Source organism: Sparus aurata, chromosome 6 (assembly GCF_900880675.1).
Source record: "Sparus aurata chromosome 6, fSpaAur1.1, whole genome shotgun sequence".
Classification (NCBI taxonomy): Eukaryota; Metazoa; Chordata; class Actinopteri; order Spariformes; family Sparidae; genus Sparus; species Sparus aurata.
Genome location: NC_044192.1, coordinates 5,720,189 through 5,739,317, shown reverse-complemented (window position 1 = coordinate 5,739,317; position 19,129 = coordinate 5,720,189). Strand labels below are relative to the sequence as shown.

The 19,129-nt window shown below is 41.8% G+C and overlaps 1 protein-coding gene across 2 annotated transcripts in view; it reads left to right on the top strand.

Annotated features, from left to right (window-relative positions):
• Window positions 1–1,517: 1,517 nt before the first annotated feature.
• Window positions 1,518–19,129, top strand: part of pmepa1 (prostate transmembrane protein, androgen induced 1) — a 43,623-nt gene continuing 26,011 nt past the window's right edge. For both annotated transcript variants that reach the window (XR_003984364.1, XM_030420263.1), the window contains exon 1: window positions 1,518–2,101. Coding sequence is in view for 1 of the 2 variants with exons in the window: in XM_030420263.1 (XP_030276123.1) it covers window positions 2,005–2,101 (97 nt within the window). In the remaining variant the exon portion in view is untranslated. The remainder of the gene's footprint in view (window positions 2,102–19,129) is intronic.

Here is a 19,129-nt window from a genome sequence, read left to right as displayed (position 1 = left end):
TAAGCAATCAGAGCAGCATACATTCTTGCTGTGTCTTGGTCAGGAGATTTGTCAGGCAACACGACGTTCACAACCCTCTGTAAGCTCATCGGTCGTCGGGGAGGCGGGACAGGGAATTGTCAATCATGGCTACCGAAGCTAGCATAGCTAACAACCAAGTTACTGACTATATTTTAGCCAACAATTTTCCTTCATTGACTCTGTCATGCTAGTCCGTCGAGGAAACTGTTGCTGGCACTGCTCGACGAACCGTCCCTTTTCGACGTGCATACGTATACGTGTCAGAACACTCTGTCGTCCTATTGGTCAACATCAAGGAACACGTCGTAGGCGATGTCAAACTACGCAGGAAGATACAAAAAAATCCTGACATGTACGACTTTTCGTTGGGTTGTCTTGGAGCGTCCCAGATGCAACATCACTGCTCTTCAGTTATGTGACACAACACATACGTCACCATGGTTCATAATTGGGCCCGATGCTGGAAATTTGTCGGCCATTGCCAAATTGTGTGAAAATCAATTACTACTACTACTGATTTCATGTAGTCTGATCCCGCAATAAAGGTGCATACCACCACCTACTATGTGTGGATGCTGCACTTGTTAGTCAACAAAAGCACAGCCATTATTATCAACCATCAGTCCATTATCTTCCAATAACTGATAATGTAAATGTTCCTTTATTGTGCTGGTTATTGATCTTTTCCATATATATCGTTCAACTGTTAAAGAACCTTTGTTTGTATTCACGGTGGTTGTTGTTTTGCTCAGAAACTGTGGGGGCGCCAAATCGCTTTAAAATATGAATCCTTGCGTGTTGCTTTAACGTTTACTTTCTCACAAGCAACAATCAAAGTAACTGGTTTGCGTGAGTAATTAGTAATTATTTGAGCACATTCTGCTAATTCAGGACTATAATTTGCCTGTGTGCACACTTTCTAGTAGCATAATTTGTAGCATGAATTTGTCATTTATTCATTCACAAGCTCAAATTAAGTTCCGTGCGTGCACAAATTAAGCGTGAATTTGTCATACTCACCGACGGTTTATAGACGTATCAGTTTTACACACGATTTCAGAAATACAAGGTGCGGGGAGATAATTACAACAAAGCATCTGCGTATAGAGAGAGGCTGCATCACAACAACCACAGATCACTGTTTGTTTGTTTGTAATGTTAAGAAGTGTTAATAATTTATGAGCCATTATGAAGAAAAAAAAATCCTTTCTGCTCAAGGTCTTGTGTGTTTTATAGTTATTTGGTGCTTTTTTTTTAGGGGTGCTCAAATAAATAAATAAATACATAAATAAATAAATTAGCAGACTCACATGTCATCGCCTTTTATCTGCTGTCTGTCTGTCTGTTTGTCTGTCTGTGCCTGTGATGTGCCAAAAAAGCAAGTGGAAAATGGAAATGGGAGAGACAGACAGACACAGACAGTGTCACCGAGAGGGAGAGAGACAGGGGGGAGGAGGGGGAGGAGGAGGGAGGGAGGGAGGGAGTCACTGAGAAATCCCTGGAGACAGAGAGAGAGAGAAAGAGAGAGAGAGAGAGAGGACCAGACAGACGTCCGTTAGCAGTTTAGTCGCCGGTCACTCGGCTGAAAACACGGAACCATTACGGACGGAACCGGACATTTAAAGTCGGTTCAACTCCATTCAGCGGCCGTACCGACACTTCTGCCGGTGCACCATTAGACAGATAGCTCTCTAGATCCGAGGAAGAGGAGGAGGAGAAACCGGAGAGAGAGAGCGAGAGAGAGAGAGAGGAGGACGGGCGGACGGACCGGAGGGGAAGGAGAGGAGGCTGGAGAGAAAACAGAGAAGGGAGGATTTTTTTTTTTTTAAGGGGGGAGTTTTTTTTCTTCTCGGTCTCCCTCCTCTCCTTCTTCGTCTTCTTCTCCTTCTTCTTCTCCCTCTTCTTCTTCTTCTTCCGATCGCTTTCTCCCCTCCACAGTCTTCCTCTTCTGGAGCATTCATGTCTGATTCTAGGAGCCCTTAAATGTTGAACTTGATGGGTGTTTTAAACGCCACCGCCGCCAATGTCTCCTGTACTTGTAACTGCAAGCGCTACACCTCCCTCCAGAGCATGGAAATCAGTGAGTACAACTTGAATTTTAAAGCACTTTTTTAAAGTTGCCACACGTTTAAATGGTGACTGCGGAGTGACACGCACTGTATTTTGGATTAATTAGTCAAAGGAGGTAGTTTGTGTCTCATCGGCTCAGCTGTACACCTCCTAACAAGTACAAGAAAGGTGATGTTACAGTTTGTGGAGTCCTAACAGTCACTATTTGGCATTACTGACGTTTGCCTGTGTTTCTGTGTCTTTTTCTACCTCACAAAATCTGCTCACTCCTTCATTTTGAATCTGTTAAACGTCCCCTAATGTGTGTTAAGTTGAGCTTCATAACATTAACGTTAACCGTTAACGTAACAGCTCGTAAGAGAACTATAGCAACTAAGCTAGTAGCTAAGTTTAAATCGCTAGCTTAATTAAGTTTTTCTCCTCCTCATTTTGTGACTTACCAGGGGCTCGATTTTGAACTTGAACCAAAAACCGCAAGCTTCCCGTCTCTTTTCCACAGAGCCGATACCAGCAAACCTCCCGTCTTGATCCGTGTATGTGATTTTCAGTGTGTATTTCAGCTGTTTTGTCCGCTAATGGACGCGAAGTTTGACAGATAGTGTGATTTTTTTTTTCCTTCTGTTTAGCCGTTGACGTTCCTGAGCCGTTGGCCGTTTGTGTCTGCTTTTGATCTCAACCGTCGCTTCATTTTGGAGCAAAAAACGGGGGGAGGGAGGACGTAAAAGTGTGTTTAAACTAACCGGGAAAGTCACCGTGGTGGACATTGGAAGCGTGGTATCGGGGGAATAGGTGTGTTTGCTCGGTGTAAAGAAACCGGGGAGAGTTGGGAAGTTTTGTCGCCGCTTCGTCATTCGGGCAGAGCCAGACGGCGAGACAGACGTCTGCCTGCCTGCGCGTGAATGTGCGCGTGCGTGTTCATGTGTGTGGTCGTATCCGGGAAATCCCTGTTTGTATATGTGTGTGTGTGAGAGTGTGTGTGTGTTTATATACGAGTCTGCTTTTTTTATGTGTGTTGTTTGGTGAAGCAAGGCACTAAACCTTTCCCCCGGGTTCTAGTCCCACCCGGGCTGGTAATGTATACTGTGACAATACTGAGAGCTCTGTGTGTGTGTGTGTGTGTGTGTGTGTGTGTGTGTGTCCAGCTGAAGTCACTAGCAGGGCTGACTCACACACCTTCACAGGTGAAGCAGCCCGGATTCAACGGTTTGAACCGGACAATGCATGCTAAGGATCGAAAGATCTATCACGTAGACTGAAAGCCGATACACGTGGGGGCCGATATTCATGTGCAGTGAAAATTCAAATCTTCTCGCGTCAAAGAGTCGAACAGCATGTGACGGAATAAAACTGATCGTCAATCAAGTACTGATATTTGTTAAATGCAGATACTCTGCAGATTCAGATTATTCCGAGTTTATATTTGGTGTTGGGCGATGTCAGCTGAACTCGCATATGAGGATGTCTACAGTGAAACATCGTGATGGACGATGACATCGTTGTTTATGAGTTTTGTTGCAGCGTGTCCCCTCAGTGTTGTCGTAAGGCAGCAGTCGCGTATTAGCTCAGCGCTGAAGCCGCCGCTGTTTCCCACCGTTGCTCTGACAAGAATCTCCAACTGTCTCACCCTGCAGAGGAAACTATCTCCCGTTACCGCCGACATACAGCTCCGTGCCAGGTTTAAAAGCGTCCTCGTGTCCACACCACATGTCCTTAACTTAGATTTGTTTAGCCTCATGTGCATAAAACAACTATGGCCAACGTGCCAAAGAAGCTAAGTTAAGAAAACTGAGAGAAACAGCAGCCTGCGGGAGGAGAAACACTGCTGCCACAAATTGAACCGAGCGTCCTGGGATCGCCTAAATGTGCTGGTTTAAGAAGAAAATAATAAACGGGACATGGAGACGTGATGTTCGGGCGCTGAGCAGCAACACACTTCTTTTCATTTCCTCTCCCCACACGTCACCAACAACAGCAACTCTTGCCCTGTGGCGGCTCTGAGTGGACACGCCACTTAATTGTGCTCTCTGGTGGAAGCCTTTTAAATCACGATGGTCAGGGATTAGTAGTCGATGGCTGTCTGCCATCGGCGATGGACAATGGCATCGTTCATCGGCGCAACCCTAGTTTATAGGTTATTGATTGTGACGTGTTACCGATCCAATAGAGTCGAAGATGTGACACTGTGTGACACTGTGTAAATGTGTTTATTTTAGCTTGGTCTAATGTAATTATTAAATTCCTTTCAGCTCACTGATGTCATTTTGGACGACACGGTTTATTTGTAAATGATGAAGTATCATGTATCCATTATGTAAGTACCTTAGTCACAGGTGTTCAATAACAGCGTTTTTGGGATCATTGCAAAACAATTGTGTTTAGGTATACCGGTATGTTCTATTTCTAAAGATTTGCTGTTTTTTTTGCCGCTCCATTATTTCCTGCTAATCGTTGCAGCTTGATCCAGTGAATAATACATGTAATAACACACATTTGAAGTTACTCATAAAGGAATGGAAGCCAGCATTTAGACTCACAAAGCCGGACCACGCTTCATGAGTTCAGTTTGCACACATGAATCAAAACAGGAAAAACATGCGCAGAGATGGATTCAGCCTTGAGGACTGTAAACCTTGTGAGTAACAATTATAGACCTCAAAAGAAGCATGATTCAGTGACTCCTTGGCCTTTTTCCACCTGTGATTAATTTAGAAACGGATTTTTTGGATGGTTGAGGAGATTTTGACAGGCCTATTATGGCTTTCCAGGTTTTAAATTTGGAAGAAAAAATAATTGAGAAGCCAGTGAGTAATGTGTTCACATAATCAAGGACGGGTTCGCGCTGGTGTCACCACTCGTCTGTTTGCCAGGCAGCATGCTCAAAATGTCATTTGTTGTACGTGGATGCTTAGTTAGCTTTGTCAGACCAATCTAAACACTAGTAATATATTATACATGATAGTCTTAGCATATTAATCTATCATCTTAATAGCAATTTTATCAGTGTAATAATGTAATTATATCTGTAAGGGTAGTATTTTTAGTAGGCTTAATGGTAACATAAGTAGCGGCAATGGAACGAATACCAGCACTAGTATCAGTAACAGCAGTAGGAACTGTACTGTCAAAGCTGCAGGAGTATTAGAAGTAGTGGCCTCTTGGGCTGCAAATAATGTTTATTTTCATCATTGATTAATCTGCCAATTATTTTCATGACTGATTGACATTAAGTTTAAAAAAAAAAATCAGAAATATGTATAAAAAGGTCATCAAACATCTTCTTTGTCTTCTAATGACAAAGAAAAGCAACAAATGTTTGACCATTTGCTTTAAAAATAACTTGGCAACTAATTTTCTTTCCAATCAACTATTCATTGAGGAATGGTTGCAGCATTGAAACGGTCCTACTACTTCATTAAGTACTATTGCAGTATTACTATACTATTACTAGTATTAGCAGTAATAGCAATATACATGATATGGTCAAAAGTATGTGTACAGTCGAGCATTGCATCCATTTATGAGAGTCATTCCAAAGAGTCTCCACATTTTCTCCCACACCAAATAGGGAGAACCACTTCCTTTTTGACCTACATATGGGGGCATTGTCATGTCGAAACCAGAAACAGCCTTCAGTAAAGGTCAAAGTACAGCATTGTCTGAAATATCACAGTATGATTAGTAGCGAGATTTCTACAGAGATCATTAAACAATCGTAATGTCTACGGCAGAAATAGTTATCTGTTAGTTAAATACAGATCAGTGCCTGGACTTGTAACAGAAAGTAAAGATAAGAGTGCAGGCAGACAGGCACAGACAAACACACACACACACACACACAATTCCTCTGTCTGAGAACAGACATGATGTTTAGTCTGGACGACAGAGGGAGGGAAACGTAAACCAAAGAAGGAGAGGAAAGACTGTGGAGACAGAAGAGAAAGAAGGGAGGGAGAAGAATATATCACAAGTTGAAAGTCAGAAGAGAAAGGTAGATAAACTGAAGGAGAGCGAAAAGCAAAACAAGAGAGAGATTCTGGTGAGGGGTTGAATGTTTTGGCCTATATTAAAGAAAAACAGGATTTTGTTCAAGGTGTTTCAGCTTTACTGGACATTATGCAGCGGGGTGACAGGAGAGATGAAAGACACAGTGAAGAAAGTATAACAGAGGATAATCCACGTTATACACTTGAGATGCGGTGATCAAAGGACAGTGCAGACATGATAGAAAAAGCTGGAGCTTCCTAGATTTGTACTTCAGAAGATCTCTAGATGCATAAAACATCTTTCATTTTAAAAGGTCATCCAAATGAAAGAAAAAAACAACTTTTGTGTGTTTTTTCCTTCACTTTATTCACGTCTTGATCATTATACAAAACTCAACAACGTGTCTTTTCAGATAAGAATTATTTGTAATACGCATTCGTAATCAAGGAATCCAAGGCAAGATTCCTCGCTACAGCCCAGTCCCCAGGATTGAATGTTGACAGTTAACCTTTACAGAATCCACTGATACCCTCACATTTGTACATTTCTAATATACGTGTTGTTTAACGTTCGCATTACATGTTTATGACCTGGCTCTCATATTGGGAAATGGACGGCATAGTGGTGGAGTTACGCTAGGCGACGAGGCTGCCAAGCGAGTGACCAGTTCAAGACTGCGTTTGTTAGTGTTTAACCACTGGATATTTTTAAGAAGACCTCGGGACTATTTCCTGCAAAAACCAGATATTTTTGAGGAGCAAACAGGACATCGCCTGCTGTGTTTGTGCCACCAAAACCTGGTGTTTCTAACAAGACCTCCGGGCCATTTCTTGCTGTGTTTGTGGCGACCGAACCAGATCATAATCACAGCATGTGTTGTCACAACTAACTTAAATTGAGAATTGAACGTAAAGTTGCAACTTAAAGAAATGTAAAAGTTCATCATAGACTATTTATTCTGGTGATTGGGTAGCTAGCTGTGGCTGCTTTATCGCTAATACAACACAAAGGCCAGTTCACTACTGCTGTTATATATTACGACCCACCTGCAACAGCTGCTTTAAACCGTTTAAATACTTTCAAGTGGCTGACTTGGTCGGCTCAAACTTCCCAGACTTGTAAAGGAGCTACAGAGACCTTGACTCACGTCCAACTGCCATTCGTCTGTCTCTCTGTCCCTCCCGCACGTTGTTCCTCATATGGATCTGTGAAGTTGTAATTGCAGGGTTACATATACCTGTTACACCCTCCGACATATAAGAGCACGCGCATACACACACTAATATGCAAAACACATCTGTTCTGAGCGGCAGTCAGACATCGCTAGTCAAAGCACATGACATCAGCATTACTCACAGGCTAGCCATGTGTGTGTGTGTGCGCGCGTGTGTATGTGTGTGTGTATGTGTGGTGAAGTCATTTCTGGTATCAGCTTGTAAGATTCATTTCCTACCAGCAGCTTGGTTTCCCTGTGCATTTGTTACTACATGTCTGGCCTTCTTGACACCAACACCTCCACAGTCTGCCTCTACAGCCAACATAAATGTTACCCACAGCGTTGGTCTCAGTGTGTGTGTGTGTGTGCGTGTGTGCGTGTATGTCTGTGAGTTCAGCTGGAGGGTAGTGGTATTTATTTTGGTTATTGAATTCGAGGAAAAGAGTCGGAATGTTCCTCCATGGAAAAGAGGTGACTGCAGCAGTAACCACAGGAAGGACACGCTGTGACACATTCCTGTAACTGTTTAATGCAAGCTTGCGACATTAGCCCATGAGCAAGACGCTGAAGCTGTAGCTGACGCTCCCTGACTTCATCATTGTAGGTTTGTATCGTTGTTCCAGTAGTTGAAAAATATGTTGATTCACGGTCGGTGGCCGTTTGTATTACATCGGATCTGAAATCAGTATCAGAATCCGCAAACTGCAACTAGCGATTATTGTCATTGTCAATTATCGGTCGATCATTTTCTTGATTGATCAATGAGTTGAGATGTCCACAACTCAGATGTTCAGTTACTGTCAGAGAGGAGTGAAGAAACCAGAAACCTTTAAGAAGAAGGTCTCAGTAGAATTTGATTTTACTGTCCTTCAAAACCATCAAAACAAATAATTAGGGATAAACTGTATTGGTGATTTATCTGATATTTGACTACATTCATTCCTCTATTATTGAATACTGATGCCTTTTTAGTCCCTTTAAGTATCCATTGCAGTTCAGCGTTAAACATTTAAAACTTTAATAAGCCCAAAGACTCAACTCAGTTCTTCTTATTTGCTGAGTGGGCAGAAACATAATTAACAGCTCACAAGTACAACCTGAAAATGAGATGAGCAGCCGCAGATATTGAATGTTGATTTGATATTTATTGGACACACTGTCCACTTGGAGATCTCACAGATTGCTGCTCGCAGTCTTTGGCTGAGCACAGACGCCGGCTTGCAGACAGCGCTTCCCTCGACCAGACAACAGCCAAGTCTCGCTGTGGCCTTTTTGGCAGGTGACACAGGGCATTAATGTTAATTAATTACAGCTTATGTAACACCGGAGAAAGTCAGCACCGGCTTTTAAATGAGAAGCCTGCTTACCTGAATGTTTCCAACATTTCTAAAAAAAACATCTAATAGCAAACATCTGTACAGCGGTTTTAGGTTATTATCTGGTTATTGTGATCAAGAGACATGAATAATGTGTAAGCTTAGGGAACATCAGAGCTGCATGACATTATTTTCTAAACATACACAGTAAAGGCCACTGTTGGTGACGTGAACTGCAAATGTCTGTCTCTACTTCCTTTAACTGTTTTTTTTAAAAGGTTGATTGACACTGTGATTGAAATCCGTAAAAAGTTGACTCATATATCGCAAAAGGTTTATACGCTCACTTGAAGTGGTATTTGCCTTTTTTGAAAACGAGTTAATGCGCCGAAAGGGAGATGGAAACTATTTCTGAATAAGGTCTGCTGTAGAAAAACACTTCTCTCACATGACTGATCAGCTGACCATTTCAGCTCAAGAAGAATTCCGAGACTAATTTCCACATTTCCTCCCAATAAATGGCCAAGGCGACTTTTTTTCTGGTTTCTCTTTCTCCTTTTTTTTTTTTTAAGGTATAATATTATAATGATAAACTTTATTTAAGCACTTTTTCTTTAAAACAAAGTGCTTTACAAAAGAAATGAAACCAGACAAAACAGGAGACGGTGGAAAGTCTATTGACGTCTATTGGCGGTCAACAAACAACTGGTTTTGTTTTCTGTTTTGCAACCACCACACCTTGTACAGCCCTGCTTACATAGCCTAGCATAGCATAGCATAGCCTAACTTAGTTTGTTAGCTCGAAACAAGTTAGTATTTGCATTTCCTTTTGTTTTTCTTTTTTTGTGACATTTCAAAAGTTTGCCTCAAGTTGCTTGATGATATGATGGATGAACAGCTAACGTCTCTTGTATCATCCGCTTGTTGTTTATATGAAATCTGTGTGCAGAAGCAGCAGCCGTCAACAATATTTACTGTATTTTTAGCTTGAAAAAAAAGTCAAATCCGTCATGTGTCATTCTGTCACAGTCATGTGTCAATCTCCGCAAGACATCACTCTCCACATCCCGTTCAGGCTGCAGCTCCCATGTGACAAACAGATGATGTCTACAAATCAGTGTTCAAAATTTCGCTTCCACTTTTGACGGCATATTTGTGATGCAAAACTACATCCTCAGGCAGCCCGCATGCAAGTTTGTCTTTGACGGCTCAACACTGTAATAGCCGTACAAGAAGCGACTTCTACGGCATTTTAGCTGAAATAACTGTGATAAATGTGCTGTCACTGTAGCTCGAGCAAGGAGACACAACAATGGGTAGAAAGACAAAGAGTTGTCTTCATCAGCTTTAAAGAAGACAAATAGATAAAGGCACAGGCTGCAGCTGAACCGTTTCAGAGGCTTTGTCTGTTCATGCTGCTCTTTTTGACACGGTTGTCAGTTTGTATAGGTGTAATGTTTGGGATCTATGGATAGTAGAATACCAGTCATCCAGAATAATCAGATATGAGTGGTGGTTGCAGGTGTGAGTGCAGCCTGTTGGAGACATGTTTGAACAAATCCAAGAGAAACCAAGTGCTCCAACGGCCAAATCGAAAGAGTGAAATAAGAGTTCAGATCTGTCATATTTTTCAAACATTGCCAGCCATTTTAATGCAGTGTTTATCTTTCTTGTCACTGTCTTTTAGATTTTCATTGATTGGTTTTCTTCCTTTCCTTCTTTCCGTCTCTCGTTCTGTCTCTTTTTCTCTCTCACTCAGTGAATCATGGAAATTAAATGATTGAGTCTGTTCTGGCTGGCCTCCTAGACTTATTATGTAAACCTCTCTGTCTGGCTGTCTCAGTACTCTGTGTGAGAGAGTGTGTGAGTGCGTGCGCACATGTGTTAGTCGGCGTTTGTCTATTAATTTCCTGTCTGCGCTACTGTGTATTTCTCGTGTACGTGATGTTGTGACAGCCAGTTGAGGGAGGAATGTAAAAATATAAAACATTTTGTTCTACATTTGCCCTTTTCTCGCAGTAAAGAAGAGCGGCTGATATCATGCGTGTTTACAGAAGCCTGTGTGGATCAAACTCTGCCTTTTGTGTCTCTTCTTCTTTGACTGACAGCTGGCATCCTCCCAGCACCAGAATCACTTTAATCCTCGCGTAAGATAAACAGACAGTAATTTGTCTCGGAAGAAATGATTAAGCCACCGAAAGTCGACTCAGCTGCAGTGTCTTTTCAATTAAGACATGATACTGGGAGCTGCCCAGTAAAACCACAGTCTCAGTCGAGCAGCTGCTCAGGAGCACGTCAGTCGCTGTAGGGAGGAGCATTTCCTGTTGACTCTGATTCCAGTAGACCTTCTGTCGGTGCGTCCTATAGCGTTTTTCTTGCCAACTTTCATTTCCGCCTTGTTCATTTCCATCCTCTTATTGATTGAAGTCACATTAGTCGTAGCTTAAGAACCTCTACAGCCTGGATGGACATGAAATCCTCCTGGTTCAGTTGATCAAAAACTGTGTTACAAATATTGTTGCAACACTGTACGATTACCATCTCAGAAGGTATCATGTATTATGTGAATTATCAGTTACAATGATGCCTATTAGAATCATTTTCATTAGATCATTGAAATGTGCATGGGATGATAATCGTCAGCTCTCATACCATAGCATGCCTTGAAAACAGTATAATGCTGAAAACCTAGTCACAAACTTCTAATAAATAGTCAAAGGTAGAGCCTTGTTGACAATATTGAAAAGACTATCAGCTGCGTAAACTGATTAATTTTTAGTTGGGGTCAACTTTGGATTCAAATCATCAGCAATGGCGCCTCTCTTCTGTTTGGCATTGGTGTTTCAGGAGACACATGGGTATTGGACAAACTTAAAGAAATTAAACGTGCAGAAAACGTTCACCTCTAGTGTTCCCAGGTGGTATTGCTGTTGTTGTACCTCTCACAAAGATACCTCGATTGTTTCCTTTTTCCTCTGAGTTGCAACTGCCAACAACACAGGATCCGAATGTGAGTCTATTCATTCATTACGACTTGTAACGGAGACATGAAAGCGAATGAAATAGCGCCAGCCTGACTGGATCGCCGGCTAGCGTTCGATTTCCTGTTGGATTTTGATGACAAAACTGCATCGTGCATCATGATACATTAATACAAAACAACTCTATTTCTGTTCCAAATCAGTTCAAGCGGTTTTAAGCTCTGAATCAACTGGATTCATTCACCAACAATGGCACCATGGCTAGTTCTGAATGTTTTGAATGTGTAACCGATCTCATTTGCACTGCTTCCTTGTCCTTGGCGTTGTTGGCAGAGGCACACAGGTATTGTTGTATTTTTGAGCTGCCCAGACTGACAAAGTGATGGAAAACAGCCGATTTCTCAGAAGCGTAGTGTTTCTATGTGAACAAAACCCTGAAAGTTAAGGCAAAAACCTAAAAAGCATAATATGGCCTCTTTAGGTTGGGGTGAAATGGTGGGAAATGGTCACCAGCAGCTCGTCCGACTGTGCAGCGACTTGAATTCTTTCCACCTTCTTTCTCCTCCTTTTAAAAGGTAGGGAGGGTTGGAATTTGGCCCAAGTTTGAACCCAAGGAACGAGACTCAACAATCAAACTATCTTTCTCAACAATCACCTTCCCCACCTTCATGATCTCCTTCCTCTTTAGCTCACATCCTTCTTCCGTACTTCCTTCCTTTCTTCTCCTCTCCCTTCGTGCCTTTCATTCAAACTCTCAGCTGTTCATTGTTTCTCGGTCTAGACGCCAATAAACACACGCACCCACAGAAACCAGAAAAAAAAAAGTCATCATCATGCTCTCATCATGCATATATGTAGATGCATGCAGAGTGTGGGTCGACGGGCCAAGGTCATCGTCTCATTGGGGGTTGTGTGTGTTTGTGTGTGTGTGTGTGTGCGCTTTCTGCATATAATCTGCATACAAGGCAGCGCTCAGCTGAGGCCCATGTAGTCTGTTGGACCCATATTGTCCCATTAATTAGTCTGAAGTCGGAGTCGGCCCTATATGTCTGTCTCACTGTGTGAATAAATCCATACTGAGACTGTCTGAGGACCAAGAGGCTGCGCTATAAATAAAGCCAATGACTGTCTGCCTTATATATTCATAGAGTGTCAGACGACAATGTGGAAAAGATCGTCTCTTGTTTTTCATTAATTAGTCTGAAGTAGAAAAAAATAGGCTGTATGGCTGTCTGGTTCTCTAAATACTTCAACTGTCGTCTGTTGAAGAAGCTCAAAACAACCAGTCTTGTCTTTCTTTAATTAGTCTGTGCCAGGGAAAGTTGATGTAGGATTGTCTAGTTTCTAAATGTTCAAATTAACATCTGATTACGTGTTAAGCAGAAATTGAAAAGTGTCTTGGCTTTTGTTAATTAGTCTGGTCTGGTCTGGAAGTTATTAATGTCGGCTGCTAATGTGGAATAGATCGTGGATGTAATGCTGCCCTCTTTTAAAAGGAGTTATATTTATATCTTTAAATTGATTTTGAGCTATTATAAACTCTTCTAAATGGACAAAAATGTCTGTTGAGCTGTCTAACAAGCTTAATCTGTCTTACTTTTGGGTCTAAAAGTGGTTATACTTTGTAAGAAAGAGTGAGCATAACCTGTTCTAAGATTTCTTAAACGTCAGCCGATGACACGGTCAGATTGCGGCCTGTGTTTCATTATTTAGTCAGAGCCAGTTAAAGTTCTGTTTGGCTGTCTGGTTTCTCGATAGCTTCCTGTCATTTGGTGTTATTTGTTGCTTGGGTCTCTGTAATTACGCAGATCCGCAAGACGTGGTTTTGAAGTGTGTTTAATTAATGAGTATAGATTAGGTCACTGCAGTGTGTGACATGGAAAATAAACACTGCTGCTTTATAGATTTGTAGTATGACAATATAAACAGACCTTCAAGACGATGAAGCTTGTTCAAGATGTATTTGTTTTGCTGTTGGTGACTCTCTGTAGCCGCTGAAACGAGCATCTGCTCAGTGAACGGATATTAACGTTCAAAGCAGCGTTTTGGATGACATGGAAAGAAATGTGGCCTCTCAACAAATACAAATCTATTTTGATGCTGTTATATGTGCGTGACAGGCCCAGAAATAAGAAACATCATGCCTACATCTCTGTGCCGACCTACTTAAGTGATTCAGCTTCAACACATTTGTTCAGCGCATAATTGCCATTACAAATTCAGATATTCAGATGCGTGCATGCAAATTCTATTTGTGTTGATGGGGGATTTTTTTTTGCATATGAAACCAATGTTGCTCAGCATCTGCAGGGAGAGGGGGTGAAGAGAGGCAGTCTGGGTGTCTGGGAGGGCAGAGGTCGAGGGTCAGGTCAGGAGAAGGCAGCGAGGGGGAGGGGTGAAAGGTTCATTGTCACGACAGAGGAGGCTGGTTTAGGAAGCGCGTCTTTGTCATTTTATGTAATATTTCTTAACAGTTTACATCTCCGTGCATTACGACACTCTCATTATTACTCATCATTGGTGTTTACAGTTAAACACACCCTTTTAAGTTACCAAAATGTGACCCTGCATGAGTTTATTGATTGCATTGATGAGTTCAGTTTAATTAGATTGTTTTATAGGGTGTGGATATGTTTAGGTGTGTGTATGAGGCCTTTGATGAGGTGAGCTGATTGATTCGTCACTTCAAAATCATCAAGTATTATCTGGTCACAATGCTGCCAGTAAATATGTAATAAAACAACTGACAGCAGACTGACAGATTGATATCTGACTGGATGTTCTGTCGTTGTTAAGCCAACTAAGTCTCAGATGAAGTGTCGGAACAGTTGCAAAGGTTCCAAATAAGCAAAACATGCACATTGACTTTACGTTTTGATAGCAAACATGTTTGATATATATGGTTGTCTTGATGTGAGGCTGTTTACCGTCTGAGTAAATCATTAATGCAGACTCAGACTATTCTTTAACCCACTTATGTCCACATTACTGAGGGTTATTGTTGACTTGAACACTTTCATGTAGCATACGCAGCATATAAACTATTCATACATGGGTTTATAACACACTTAGATGTAGTTGTAAGCGGATATAAGCATTATTTTTTTAACATTAACACCTTCTGTGGCACTTAGAAGTGGAGGCTCATGTGTAAACAGATAATTAATGGAGATAATGTTAAAATCAAGTTGCATTTATATAAAATATCTTCAAATACGTCTTCCTAGGAGTGTTAAAGATAACTGACATAAACAAAATGTTATTGAATCTGCTTTAAAATTGAAGTTCCGTATTATTCCCTACAATATAAACTGTGCTCACAGAGTATCGCTGACTTGTCCCTGACACGGTGATGTACTATGGTGTCCTTTTAATAAATTGCAACATATACAGTAGAGCAGAGCCGTCACTCAGCCGTCAGCTGCTCCTGACACCGAGACCGAGTCTAGACAATCGCCGCGCACGCAGTCTCAACCCCCCAACACACATGACATAGACATTCATGACCGTGGGCTTGACCTCCACACACACACACACACACACACACACACAGGCAGACTTGTAGGGAGGACTGTGTCTGCCTCACTTTGCCCTCTGGCCCATAGGAAACAGCTGGGACCACATCATTTGCATCCACAAACACAATCACACACACACACACACACACACACACAGAGACGACACTGTGACCCCGCCTCTCTGTTTATATTACCTAAAATGATCATTATACGTTCAACTATTCAAACAAACAGGCAGCTCTTATTATAAGCACACATCCTGACACAAACCAAGCTCCACCTCAACGACAACAACCCCCACAGAGGCTGCACTACAGTGTGTCTAGACAACCAGAGCAGACGCAACTTTATTTGCGCACTAATGATGTGATTTTAATGGTTTTAGGGGCCAAAGGAGAGAACATAAAAGCCCACGAACACATCAGAATAAAATGTTGAAGTAACCATTCTGAATAGTCACGTCTATTGAGCTGTGTCTAAATTGGCTAAATCCGAAAGCACATCTTTTTCATCTCCATCCTGGCTTTTAGTCCACAATAAGATAGTGTTTTTCAAAGCACAAAAAAAAAATGGCAGAATAAAAAAAAATGGCAGACTGACAATTTCGAGTTGATGGGTAATACTATTACTTACTTTATTATTACGTAAGCCTGCCCACAATGGAATATATGTATCTTTGTTTTGAACGGTCGGTTAGACAAAACAAGCAATTTGATGACCTCACCTTGGACTCTTGTAGCTTCTTAATTATAACTGTATGACACTGTATAGACAAAATACTCAATTGGGTGTGAAACAGGTTCTCATCTCTAGTTCAAGGAAAGTCTAGTAAAGGAAGCTCCTTGAGCACTTTTAATTGATTGAATCATGATATTAAAAGCAGAGTGATTAACAGACTTTAATCAAGCAGGTGGACATAAACACAACTTCTGACCACTTAAAAGTTTCGGTGTTTGACTTTGAAAGTGCAAGTTTGGTAACCACAAGAAATAATAATGACGGGAATAAGCGACACTCTTCCAAGGCCAAAAATCTGAAATTTTAAAGCACAAAACATAAGGTTTAGTATCACAGCCTTGATTAGATTCAGATGTCTGATCAAGGTTTGCACTTCAAACAATGTTCTGTCTCAAGCCGCGAGACAACAGGCTGTTATCACATCCGACTCCACCTCACCTTCATGTTGCTATGAGTTGAGTGTCTCCGTCTGGTTCAGTCACAAGGCCTTAGAAAGAGAAAAGTTTTGTGAGGAACTTGCTTTAAAAAAGTCAAATTGCTGCGTCCTACAAATGGGACGGTGAGAGGCGAGTCTTGTTGCAGGAAGTAAACTGCGAGCCAACAGAAAGTTTCCCATCACACCTGAGTTGACAGATTATTGGCAACATCAGAAGCAACTGGGTCCACCAACCTCCCACGTCTCGTTCAGTGAAGAGAGGGTCGGCCTTGCCAGCTGGCACACAAACAAACACACATATATATGAGGCCCATATCGTTTTGTGCTCCGTAGGCACAGAGCCAGTTTCCCAGCTTGTTTGCCATCCGTCCATCCATTAAGCCTTCATTACTCAACCACAGATCCACTCATGGTAAACATTTCTGACACTGATGCTGCAGAGAAATGTTGACAACATAAGTCACTGTCAGCAGGGAGCTGGACTAGACGGGAGATTTGCTCTGCCTCCTCACACACAGAGGCCGAATAAGAGTTTCCAGGTGTGTGTTGGATATTTTCCAGATGTCACATTCGATAAACGTTGACGCGAGAATTCTTCCGACCTTCAGAAATTCTGTTTTTGTTAAATTCCCAGACAGTTAAATATATGCGTCACTACACCTCCCTCGCTCTGTCTTTTCCTTTTTGAAACTTTTCCTTTGCTACGCTTCATTTGAATGTCTTTGTCAGAGAGATGCTGTTTGGGTTCCTGCAGAGATTTGTTTTGTCTAAAGCAGAGGTTATCTGTCTCTCAGACACAAAGGAGAGGGCGAGTTGTTTCATGTGGAGGATCATTTGAGCAGAGTCTCTGAGGAAGAAAAGATCTTTTCAAAGCCAGGTGTTTATACTGTTTCTACTGTCGGCAACTGAGCCGCCCTGGTGAGGCAGGCGAGGCTTCAGTCTGGTCAGACAGGGAGCGTTCAGGCGTTCACATGCTTGTGCTGTTTCTCAGTGGTGGACAGGCTTGGTGATGAGGTTATGAACAAATTAAATCACAAAAGATTTCAGTATTAATTTAATGCGGTGTGCTAACGAACCTCATTATCATGAGCCCTTAGACTTTAATATTGCTGTTTATTGATGGGGATCTTGGAAAATGTGAGCAGCAGAAGTTATTTTGTTCATTTGGAGCTGCAACAATTAGTCGATGAAATGTAATTAGTTGATTGAAGTCAAATTAATTGTCAAATGTGTTTTCATAATCAATGTATTGTTTCGGTCATTTTTCAAGCAAAAATGTCAAACAGTTGTTTGTCCCAGCTTCTTAAATGTGAGGATTTACTGCTTTTCTTCGTTATTTTTCGTAGTAAATGTTTGAATTGGATAAAAGAAGACAATTTAAAAATGTCACTTTTGGTCTCAGGGAAATTCTGACGAGCTTCTGACGAGACGTTTTCTGACATTTTGGAAATTACACCAGGGTTCTCCCCAGAAATTTTTAGTATAGCGGCGCACCGTCAGTTGGGGGGGGACGTTCGTCACTGTCAGTCCGGGGGGGGGGACGCTCAATCGATCCTCGCCGTCAGCCGGGGGCTCGTCGCCGTCAACCGGGGGACGGACGGACGCTCGTCACCGTCAACCGCGGCAGCCCACAAACACCCGCTATAAAGCAGCTAACATTGTTGAGTATAGCGGCGCTGACCTAGCCGTATAGCGGCGCAGCGCCGTTGTTTCACCGTCTGGGGAGAACCCTGTACACAAATAATTGATTAAATGACTAGCTAGATAGAGCAGATGTATCCGTTGTGAAAATAGTTGTTGGTTGCGACCCTTGTTGAATTTTTGTCAAAGAACAACCCAACTGTTAGAAGAGCTTCAGTTTTGAATTTGATGTTGTGGCGATGTCATAAAACGCTGTGCTTCTGATCTGAGGTTTAAGGCACAAACGAAAACACCATGTTTTCTCACCATAAACTGTAGAGCTATCCAGACCTTTTACAAAAAAATATCACAAACATGGCTGGAATGTCCCAAAGGCTAAAAACATGCAGTAGTTTCGCACTTACAAATGCGGAAATGCGGTCTTGGACTGTGGTCACTGGTTTGACGGCCTTCTCACCTGCAACTCATCACATGTGACCGTGTCAGTCACAGAATTATGCAAGATCTCACGAGAAGAACAGTTATATATAAACACAATCTTGTGTAATGGAAATATTGGGTTTTTTTCTGTCTTTTCCTTTTCTTCACTTCAGGACTTCACAGTTTTATGTTAAGACCCCCTGGAGGGTGCCAGTGGAAATCACTGGCCTGTTATGACTTCACATTCAAGAGTTTGAGAATGAATTTCATGTAACTGAAATGAACTTAAAACCCTTTGACATTATACGATTCATTGTTAATATGAAGTATTGATTAGTAGGGCTTTCAGCAAGGCTGCGTATATAGCTGGGGGTAAGACAGCCTGTTGAATCACATGACACACACACACACACACACACACACCGATTGGACACACATACTAAAGCATTATTCATGATGTTGACCTGTTTTCCACACACATTCACATAAACTGAAGCTGCAGCTAGATGTTCTTTCAGTTCATTACTGTTGCTTATTAATGTGGAATTGATTTTCCCAGAACACACACACACACACACACACACAGAAACACACGTACACACACACAGAGGGTCAGACATTCAGAACATTCAGACATTGTTGTGTCTAGCCAGGTGTGTGTGTGTGTGTGTGTGTGTGTGTGTGTGTGTGTGTGTGTGTGTGTGTGTATGTGTTTGTGTGGGGGGTGGGTGTGTGTGTGTATGTGTGTGTAAGGACTGGCTGAGCTGGTTTTGCTTTGGCAGCAACAC